The sequence below is a fragment of the Anopheles bellator genome, chromosome 1 (assembly GCF_943735745.2).
Source record: "Anopheles bellator chromosome 1, idAnoBellAS_SP24_06.2, whole genome shotgun sequence".
NCBI lineage: Eukaryota > Metazoa > Arthropoda > Insecta > Diptera > Culicidae > Anopheles > Anopheles bellator.
The window spans coordinates 3,888,271-3,898,777 of record NC_071285.1 but is presented as its reverse complement, the minus strand read 5'-3'; the positions used below and the strand labels follow the sequence as shown (position 1 = coordinate 3,898,777).

Below are 10,507 nucleotides of genomic sequence, written 5' to 3'. Positions count from 1 at the left end.
ATTCCGGATGCGCTTGAGAGCAAGGCGCGATCGAACGATCTGGACGGGGACGGTATCCCGAATGATCAGGATTCGGATGACGATAACGATGGCATTCCGGATGCGGAGGATACCGACGACGATAATGACGGAATTCCGGATGCGGAAGATGTGGACGATGATAACGATGGGATTCCGGATGGGGACGATGACGACGACGTGTCGGACAGCCAGGAGACGGTGCTGGTGCCGACCGCAATCGTGTGCGTTGACGGCGACGAGGAGGACGAGCTTTGCCACACGTACAGCGAGGGCGCGATCCAGCTGAAGGCCACATTCGATGGGCACGGCGAGAAGGACGAGGGCGCCGAGTGCAGCTATCCATTAGGTACTTGCGGCCCCATCTCCCTTCCATTCGCTAACGGTTTCTTCTTGGTTTCTTCGCAGACGGATTCCGGTGCCCGTTGGACAAGGCTTGGGTCAAGGAACAGCCCGCCGGCTGCAAGCCCGTCGTCCAGTGCGACATAGTCGAGCCGTACGAGGACGCTGAAAGCCTTCTGCATGGAACCCTTTGCGACGGAGTGAGTAAACGGAATCCGCACCCGCAACCCGGATGGACCCGGCTGGAGAATGACAAAGTCCGCGTTTCTCCCGCAGGACGAGGACAACGATGGCGATGATGACGAGGGCGACGGAACGTTCTACTACTACCTGTCGGTCCGCTCGCTGTTGGACTTTTTCCTGCTGGCCGCGCTGACGCTGCTCAACACGATCATCGTGGTGGCGACCCGTGACCCCGCGAGCGGGGTGGCCGACTTTGGGCGCCAGCTGGTGTGGGGTGCTGTGGGTTGGATCATCTTCTTCAACGATGACTTCGAGCAACCGTACATGGTGTTTGTGCTCCTGTACACCACGGCCGCCGTCATACTGCTCAGCCCGCTCAAGATGGACCTGTCGCCGGCCGAGGAGTGGTGGCAGTTCCGGACGGTGCCACAAAAGTTCCTGTCCGTGCCGCCCCTGCGGAAGTACTTCCAGCGCTGCTGGCTGCCCTTCCTTGTGGCGATCGGTTTGGGCTCGCTGTGGAGTGTGATCGATTCGATCGACGAGTCGCACATCGTTGACCTGCCGGAGGACGAGGGCACCCCGAAGCAATCGACCCTGTTCCGCACGTTCATCCGCACGGTGCTGCTCGCTGGCGACCTTCTGGCCATTCCGGTGCTGGTCTATTCGCGGCGCATCATCGAGGCGTTCGGAGCGTGCAAGATCCTGGTGGGCGCGTTCCTGTCGCTCGTGGTGCGCTTCATTCTGCTGGCCATCCTCGACTACTCGCTGTGGGACGTGGTGGAGGACTGGCTGCTACCGACCACGCTCGGGCTCACCTGGATCACGCTGGTGCTGCACTTCCGCGATCTGCTCCCGCGCAAGGTGTCCGCCCTGGCCCAGGCGCTCCCGGTGATGGCGCACTTCGGCGTCGGGCGCTTCTTTGGCGCCCTGATCGGTATCGAGCACCACTTCGAGCGGCTGGAGAATGATTACGAAGTGCTGGCCGGTGTCCTGTTCGGGGTCACCATCATCAGCATCGTGCTGTACCGCTACCGGGAGATTGTTCTCACGCACGTCGGCAAGTGCATCCCGGCCCTGAAACCCGCCGATGCCAACGGGTGCCCCGGTAAGGCGAAAGGGGAAACGAACGTCTAGAGCCGGGCGGAATGCGTGCGCTGACTAGCTGAGGGAGCTTCCGATGGAATCGAGCATTTTGGCACCGCCGTGGGAACCGTTGACCGTTGGCGAGAGAGAGAGAGAGGGATAGAGAGAGAGGGAGAGAGAGAGAGAGAGAGAGAGAGAGAGAGAGAGAGAGAGAGAGAGAGAGAGAGAGAGTTACCAAATGTTGCTTTAGTTGCCGAGAGTTGTAATAAATAGTTTAAATATTGTGAACGATCGTTTCCGTAGGCAGCGATCGTAGCGCACCAATCGGCCATCGGGAGTGCGCCTGTTCTCTGTTTACTCAATTGTTGTTGTCGTGGACCTGTGACAAGGGAGCTGTCAAACGTGACAGGCAGTCGATCATAAGCAAGCGTGCTGAACAGACGTGCTGTGTTACAAGTTCGACTAATTACGTGCAAGGTCACAATAGTTGTCTATTTTCTTTTTCTACCCTTTTTTTAACTTTTCCAGAATGGTGGTTTACTCCATCGTTTACTTTCCCGTAACCCATCAACCGGAAGCAGCAAGAGAATTAAATCTGACGAGCATAAACTTGAAATGGTTTGATCGACATAATTGATTGGACCATTTCATTTATTTCGTAAGCCTTAAAATCAATTTATTTTAACATTCGAACGATGCCTTGTGCTATTTGTGTTGAAACATACACACGTACGTTACACATATAAATAGTTTAACCTCACTTATGATCTATTTTATGTACAGCTGAAGAGACTCCGCCAGGCACACACCTCCGATACGGCGGGGGGGCCCATATGTTTGTGCCCCAGGCAGACAGACAACTCTAATTGTCCTCAAATAAACCGATTTGCTCATTCTTCTGGTTCCCGCCGTTTTCTAGGCCATCAACCGGTCTTCCAGGTGGGGCCGCTGTCAACCGGTCTTTCTGGAGCCGCTTGTCCGCCGGTTCGTCTTCTGCATTGTCGAGCAGCACGTCCGTGTCTGGGATGGGGTCGTCCAAGATTAGACGGTTCGACTTACGTGGGTGTTCATCCGCAAACGGCCCGTAGATTAGAGCGGAGGGCTTTGGATCTTCTTCGATACGCTTGGGATCGATACCCTCGGCGTTGCTTTCCGCTTCTTCCGTCGGAAACAGTATCAGTACCTCGTTCTCGTCCTCTTCTACGCCGTCTTTCATCTGGTCTTCGTCGCCGTAATCGTACTGGTCCATCTCATAGTCGTCGCTGTTGTCCATTCCTTTGCCACCACCGTCATCATCATCTGGCCGTCTCGGGTCGTTCTTCGCTGAAGACAGCGGATCGTCGTCCGCCGTTGCCACCACCAAATCGTCGTCCGTTGGCAGCATGCTAGCATCCTCAACCGGGTCAGCCGAGGTGCCAGAGCCACGGTCCGCCGGTTCCATTCTCACGTCGTGGTCGGAGCGTTCCACTGGTTCATCACAGTTCGGCTCGTCTCGGCGGCTTGTTTCGGTGGCTTCTGTCAACCTCGGCTCGTGTCCACTGTCCCCCGAGGAGACAGAAGCCACCGGTGTTACTTCAGCGGTCACCGTTTCGCTGCCGTCAACCATCTTCTCCTGAAGGCCCTTCCGGGAACCGCCACCATCATCGTGCTTTGCGGTGGGTGCCTTGTCCACCGTCTCTTCTCTGGCGCCTTCCGGATTGGCGACCAACGACGCTTCCTGCTCACTGCTGATCTCAAGTAACTCCGATACTTCGTTGGCCGAGATCTCGATCAGTTCCACGGCGTCCTTCAGCCCAAACAGCAGATCACTGCCGGATGATGAGTGCTCTTTGGCGCCCGAGGCCGACGTATCCGCGGCGGGTGTCGTTTTTCCTGCGGAAAGTGAATGGAGGTCAGTTAGGACCGGTTTAAAAGTGGGACCCCGCATGCTTACCATCTTCGCCTACCGCCGCCGTCCGTTCGTCCGTGACTTCGGATTCATTCATCTCAATCAGCTCTACCAGCTCCTCGGCGGCACCGGTCGTTCCTTTGTTGGCAGCGTCCACCGATTGTGTGTCAGCCGCGGGTTCTTTTGTCCGGGAAACATTTTCGCCGCCCTCCGTTCTCTTGTCCGTTAACCTTTCTGACGGTGCGACCACCTTATCGGCTGCACCACCATCCGGAGCTGCGTCAACGACGACGGGGGGCGGTGATGGCACAGCGACAGCGGGTTCCGGTGATCCGCCGGACGTCGAGACGCTTGATCGCGACGAATCGACCTCCATGATGTTGTACGTTCCCTGCGCACCAGCAACGACTTCGAACTGCAAGGCCACATTCCCTTCGGCCGGCGTTGGCGGTTGCTGGGCGCCACTGGCCCCGTCGTCTTCAGGTGACTTTTGTTGCGGTTCCGTCCCTCCGTCTTCGTCGTCCGAGTCGACCTCGATGACGGTCGTGTTCTGCTCGATGATCTCGCAGTCGTCCTCGTCGCCGCTCTTGTCGTCCTCCGGGTTGCGGTTGCGGATCTCGCCCACCATTACGAAGTCGGACGGCTTGTCGAAGCCCATGCTCTTCACGTCGTCGACACACCGGTCCTGCAGCACCTGCAGCCGACCCATACCATACTTGAGCAGGTAGGACAGGTGGATGTACAGTTCCTTCAGGTCGCACAGGTTGCGAATGTACTTGAACGAGTTCGAGTTGATCAGGGAACCGATTTTGGTGACGATCTGGTTGCATATCTCCGCCCCGAGCAGCAGCTTGGACTCGTACTCTTGCCGCGCAATCCCCAGTGCTGTGTCCTCGTGGGGACCGTTTACCATCGTGCGCAGTGTGCTCAACAGGGACGGTTGTGCGGAACCCGTTGTGCCGTAGTTCCCGGCAGCGGCAGCGGCAGCAACGGGAGCAGAAGCCGGTGCACGGGCCATCGTCGAAAGGCTGGGGGCAGCTGCGATTGGTCCGCTTCCAGAGTGAGCGGAGAACGCGGCCGCCAGCATCGGAATTAAATGTTCCGACGGAATGTTGTTGGACACTTGCACTTGCTGCTGCAGCTGCTCTGGCTGGGGTTGCAGCTGCTGCTGCTGCTGCTGGTGCTGGGGCTGAAGCTCCACATCCGGGTTGCCGGTTGGTTGCGGAACGATGCTGAACGTTTGATTTCGGAAGTACGCGGCATGATTTCCCGTTAGTGGCTGCCCGGGCAGCCCAGCACCCGGTGGACGTGGCAATATTGGACGCCCTAGCTGCTGTCCTGCTGACCGCAGCTGCTGGTTACCCTGAGGGACCGCAGGGGCTCGCTGCATGGGTAGCAGGGCCATTGGGGGTCGAAAGTTGGCAGTGGACACCAACAGATTGCCGTTGGAAGAAACCGACGTTACGGTGTAATTGTCAGCCGTGGTAAGGCCGTTTGAGTTTGCCCTGGGCAACGTCATCGGTAGCTCATGCGGTGTGGCCGCCGTTGTGCTCGTGACCACTTCTCCATTTATCCGTTCCGGCGGCTGCTTGTTGCTGTAGCTACTGCTTCCCTGCTTTCGCACCTGAATAAGCTTCCCGTTCGGCAGACGGAACGTGTTCTGCTGGGAGGCTGTGCTCAGATCGACACGAAAGCCGTTGATCGTATGGTAGACAGGCGCAGGGGGCATACCTTTACCACCCGACATGCTCGACGCCGGCACCAATTTTCGCACCTTCTGTACCAACGGTGCCGCGGCATGTCGCTGGCCGCCGTTCGGTTGCCCGGTGGACGTCATTCGCACTGAGACTGGTTGCGGCACTTGGAAGCGTATGCCTCCCGCTGGGACGGGAACCTTATGCGCGGCCATTGACGATGACGACGACGGTGGCGACGAGGGCGATGGCGACGTTGGGATCATTCGAGAATTGTTGATGAACATTTGGTTTGACTGGCCCTGCTGGTTCTGCTGTTGGTGGTGCTGCTGCAGACCGGGCGGTGTTGCCGACGATTTGGGATCCTCCGCAGGTGTGAGAATTCCCGCGATGTCTGGTGTGCAGACGACTTCGGAGTCGTTGCTCATTCTCGGCCTTTTGGCGGGGGGCTGGGTCGAGAGAGAGCCGCTTTCGTTCCGCTGAACAGAGGTCCAGCGCCGTGCGTCCTGCTTTTGCTGCGCTATCTGCTGCAATTGTTGCTGCGCCTGGTACGCTTCCTGTTGGTGTCTTTGCGGCTGCTGCTGCTGCTGACCCGACTGTTGGCTCGGTCTGTCCGACGGGATGCTAACCTTTTTGATTTGCGGCGTAGTGGCCACTTCAATCCGAGGTAGCGACACATTCAGCAGTTTCTGCTCCCCAGCCGGTATGGTAACCATCGGTTTGCTGGACGAACAGGCCGCACTGGTCGAAGCTTCAGGGTCGTCGTTGGACGACGAGTCATCGGAGAAGTCTTCGTTTACCAGTCTGATGTTCGTGCGAGGCCCGCCGTACGTCACGGCTTTCTTTCCCGGCCGCTTGTTGAGCACCCTCGTCGAGCAGCACACGGTGTTGTCCTGCTTCATCAGTTGCTGAATGCCGATGGCAGAAAGGTTCTTACTTTTGATCATCCTGCAAACAAAAAGTGCACGTTTTAGTGGCGGAACTTAGTAAAGGGTTTGCCAAGCCAGACTTACTTTTTCTGCTTGTTGATGTAGTTCATTAGGGCCCAGTGCTGGGCTCGCATATGCCACACGATCCTCGGGGCGCAACCGAAACAATGCCAGTTCTCATTTCGCGCTATATCTTGCACGCACACCCGGGATAGGTTCTGCACGATGCAACTCTTGCAGAACACGTACGGACATTTCGAGCAGCAGTACACTTCTCCTCCCTGGCCGCACCAGCGACAGTACAGTTCACTGCCATCCTCTCCCTTATCGAACTCTCCGCTGCTGTAGAACGCGTGGCACGATCGGCAGTGCGTAACCTTCAACACGGGATGCATCCGGATGATGGCCTCGGAAACCGGCGCCGTTCCGATGTGGGTATGGCATGCCGTGCAGTGGACCTTTCGGTCGGCGATTTTACTAACGTTCGGAAAGGCCCGCAAGTAGAACTGCCGTTCGAGGAGCGGGACATCCTCTTCGAAATGCAGTTTAAATCCTAAATTGGAAAGGAAATTGAATCGAACCATGTGAGCATCACCGTAGTCATCAAAAAGGGCCAATTCGTAGGTAGACAAATGGGGTTATGTACAACACGGGACGGAAGAGGGAAAAATTAAACACGTGGAAAAAGACAGAAGGGACAGAAACTTATAACACATCTAATCAGGTTAACTTCCGACGATGAAGTGTCATTTAATCACGTTGCGTTTGACAGAAGAGTCATATTTGACGCGCCTAGGCTGCGTACACACTTTGTTGGTTTGGGCTGCGTCACAGGAGGTCTACAGTTAATTGATAGGTGGGTCGTTCAAGATAATAAAATGAAACCGTAAAAGGATGCACCGACGGCTGATTCCCTAACCTCTCTTTCTTGAACAACACAGAGAATTTTGAGATCCTTTCGAAAAGCAAGGTCTACCTGTCAAACAAAGCCATCTATGTTATCCACATGCTTATGTATAGCATTTGCTGCGTCGACACCCTGGCCACCCTATCACGTAAGCGCATTTCAGCCACAAATTTTAATTTTTCGCTTTGTATCTGCAAATAAACGTTTTTGGCATTTATCTGAAATGCCAAAAACGTTTATTTGCGCATCGTGTAGCCAGGCAGTATCGTCCAATTGATGCCGAGCCCCAGGAGCCATTACTGTGCCTCAGTGTAGTAGTAAACAACGGTCGACACTAACACATACTCGAAGAGACAAAGTTTAAAATAAAAGCAGTCGTCAGCCATGTTAATTTACACCAGGAGGCCATGCGTGATGCACCTCCTGGTATTCAAAGTAGCCTCACAAAAAAAGGCATCATGTAAGTATTATTGTTGATGCTTATTATGCTGACCTAATACAAATCTTGTCGGAAAATGTATAACATATGATGTATCAGTTATTTAACTTTTAAGTTAAAAAGTATTATTACACAATTTTTTTTAGGTATTCATATTAATCATTTTTGCAAAACGGGATATTTAATTATTTGATTTTTTTTCTATTTTTAACTTATTTTTATATAATTTGATAGAATTTAATTTAATTTACACATTTATTTACTATTATGTTTTATATTATATTATAACGTTTTTTATACTTTCTTACGGGTTTTATATATTTTCTTATTATTTTATAACGGGCAGTATTAAATAGAGAAAACACATTAAACGTTCGTAGTTTAAATCAAGTATAAGTTCCATTGTAGACCGAAGTAAAAGGGATCTGTTCGTCTACACCGGTCATACACTATGGGGTCTATCGAAAGCAACATTAAATCCACGCAGTTGGAGTTTGAGTTTCGTCCAATAAAGTTCATCTGTTACCATCGGGAGGCATCTCATATTTTAATTTAACAATGAAAACTTACTAATTACCTACGTAAACGTCAATCATAAAAGTAACTTACCGTCTTCATCATAATATTCTTCTTGCATGGCGCCTGAATGTTCTTCGAAACACTGTCGAGAATGACGAACGAGCGAGATAAATTAAACAATCACAATTCGTCTCACCGGTTTAATTTGCCACACGGTGCATTACAACCATTCAACTATGTGAAAAAGGCAAATCAAAAAGTCCGTAATAACTTTTAACAATCAGTTGGTATACGCTTTACACTTTTCAGTACTGAAAATTATGTCTGACCAGGCGTCGCTTGGAACGGTTCAGACCCGCTCCCGCTCGACACCAACACTTACTTAACTACGTCGTCCAATCAGCTTTTGCCAAAAAGAGCGGCACTTTTTTCACCTATCTCACGAAGGAAGAGTGAACTAGACAGCAGCATTCCGCCCTCGAAACGTCTCGATCTGTCAGATGTCAAACTGACGGCACGTCAAATGTGACAGTAGATGTCATCTCGGACACCCACCTCGAAGCATGCGATGGTTACAAAAAAGCTTTAATGCAACGTAACAAGTTAAAAAAACACAAACAATCCTTACCAATTGTAGTAGACAGCCAAATGCAATCGTGATGCATTCGTTTTACATCCGGCACGTGTACGTTCAACATCGACGTGTTCAACTTAGGAAAGTAGAAAGGGAAAAGCTTCGACCATAGTTTCGGCAGCGCGGCAACAGAGGTCACCAGCGCCGGTACCAGTTGCCGGTCATTCTTGGCCGCCTCCTCGAAGTACTTCATCCTGTTACCCGGGTTGCTAAAAGGTAGACCTTAAGACCCGGACGCACCCTCATTGCCCGGACGAATGCCTGATTGTGGGCATCAATATCGTTAAAATCCCATTAAAACATCAAAACGACAATTTCAGTCTTATGATGTACGAGCGCCCTCATTTTGTCGAACTTCATCTTTTGTTATCTGAGATCATTCGCCATGTGGCTGAGTTCGTGGTGGCAAAGGGAATTTTTAATGTGTTTTTAATCAACTTTTGATACTGCAAAACGTCTCTGTAACCAATAGAAAAAAACAACTTTTGATGAAACGATCTTAAGGAAAACCAAAGCAAAAACAAGACTAAAGAGTATGCAGAAGGTGTTCGAATTATATGTGTTCTCAATGAATAATGAATCATTGTTTTATTCTCTTTTCTTTCACATGCAGGACTCTTCCTTTTGCGCCTTGTACGCCTTCTGTCACGCCTTAGGTCTTCGAGCAGCACTTTGAGTTGTCTGTCTGCATGAGTTTCTGTACGCGGACGTCTGTGAGCTTCTTGCTTTTGATTATCCTGCAAAGAGAAGCAAGAAATAGAATATTTAGCGATCCAAAGGAGGAACGAGCGAGCAAGTACTTCAACGCGCCAGACTTACTTTATCTGCTTGGCGATGTAATTCGTTACGGCCCAGTATTTGGCGCACACGTGCCATGTAATGCACGGTGAGCAAACGAAGCAAATCCAGTGGTCGTTACCCTCTATATCTTCCACGCACAGACTGGACAGATTCCGCTCGATGCATTTGTCGCAGAACACAAAAGGACATCTCGAGCAACAGAACACTTCTCCTCCCTGGCCACACCAACGGCAGAAAAGCTCGCTGCCATCCTCTCCCTTATCGAATTCGCCACTGTTGTAGAAATCGTAGCACGTGAGACAGAGGACCACCTTCATGATGGGATGCCTGCGGATGATGGCTTCGGCAATCGGCGCCGTTCCGATGTGTTTACCGCATGCTGTGCAGTGGACCTTTCCCTCGGCAATTTCACTGACGTTCGGAAAGGCTCGCATATAGTACCGCTTTTCAGCGGGCGTGATGTCCTTTTCGAAATGCAGTTTGAATCCTAAATGAACGAACGAATGCAATTTGATCATATAAATAGTTAAACAATTGGCAAAGATGAAGGGATTACGGTACAAACCGCACCGTATGTGCAAACGAGAGATCTACCAAACAAAATCCAAAGAATGAAGTGTAGTTTTCATACTATATTGAAATACATTAAGCACATAGCATAATTGAAAAAGCTGCGAACAGTTTAGAGCCCCATCAACATTAGCCACACACTGTAGGATCTATAAACACATCCGGACAGCAGTACGAAGTTAGTTTTTGTCCAAAGATGTGTTTATCTTTAACTATTGGGACAATGTCACGATGGAAACTTGATAAACATTCAATCATGAACATACCATCTTCGTCGAAGAAATCTCCTTCCATTGAATCGTCTTCCAAACACAGCTTCGCAAAGCTAGCACCTCTCAACATGACTGGTGAACTGCGAAGTTGTGTTTAGTTGTCGCTTAGAATGTTTAGAACTTAGAAGAAAGGGAAACTAAGCGGTGTTGTCGCTTGGAATGGACGCTGCTTTCGATTTGTATTCCGATGTTTGCTCACGAAGGAAGAATGACGAGCCCGCTGGTTTC

General features: G+C 51.5%; 3 protein-coding genes across 4 annotated transcripts in view; 1 reads left to right on the top strand and 2 right to left on the bottom strand.

Moving 5' to 3' along the window:
* LOC131206092 (uncharacterized) overlaps positions 1-1,977 on the top strand; it is a 5,237-nt gene extending 3,260 nt beyond the window's left edge. Inside the window, exons 4-6 of one of the 2 annotated variants that reach the window (XM_058198497.1) lie at positions 1-367; positions 427-560; positions 637-1,977. The exon at positions 1-367 is cut by the window's left edge and continues 588 nt beyond it. In XM_058198497.1, coding sequence (XP_058054480.1) covers positions 1-367; positions 427-560; positions 637-1,677 — 1,542 coding nt within the window. In that variant the 3' untranslated portion in view covers positions 1,678-1,977. Of the gene's footprint in view, positions 368-426; positions 561-618 lie in introns of both variants that reach the window. The other variant, XM_058198489.1, reaches the window with a different exon arrangement.
* A 371-nt stretch (positions 1,978-2,348) lies between these two features.
* On the bottom strand, positions 2,349-8,120 carry LOC131206680 (uncharacterized). Its single transcript, XM_058199342.1, has 5 exons — positions 8,093-8,120; positions 6,222-6,690; positions 4,600-6,156; positions 3,560-4,542; positions 2,349-3,498 (listed from the first exon to the last, which is right to left on the bottom strand). Exons 1-5 carry the CDS (start codon positions 8,118-8,120, stop codon positions 2,489-2,491), a joined length of 4,047 nt encoding a protein of 1,348 aa, XP_058055325.1. The 3' UTR covers positions 2,349-2,488.
* A 1,082-nt stretch (positions 8,121-9,202) lies between these two features.
* Positions 9,203-10,456, bottom strand: LOC131216700 (uncharacterized). Its single transcript, XM_058211255.1, has 3 exons — positions 10,274-10,456; positions 9,456-9,924; positions 9,203-9,373 (listed from the first exon to the last, which is right to left on the bottom strand). The coding sequence occupies exons 1-3, from the start codon at positions 10,347-10,349 to the stop codon at positions 9,289-9,291; spliced, it is 630 nt and encodes a 209-aa protein (XP_058067238.1). The 5' UTR covers positions 10,350-10,456; the 3' UTR covers positions 9,203-9,288.
* Between the last annotated feature and the right edge of the window lie 51 nt (positions 10,457-10,507).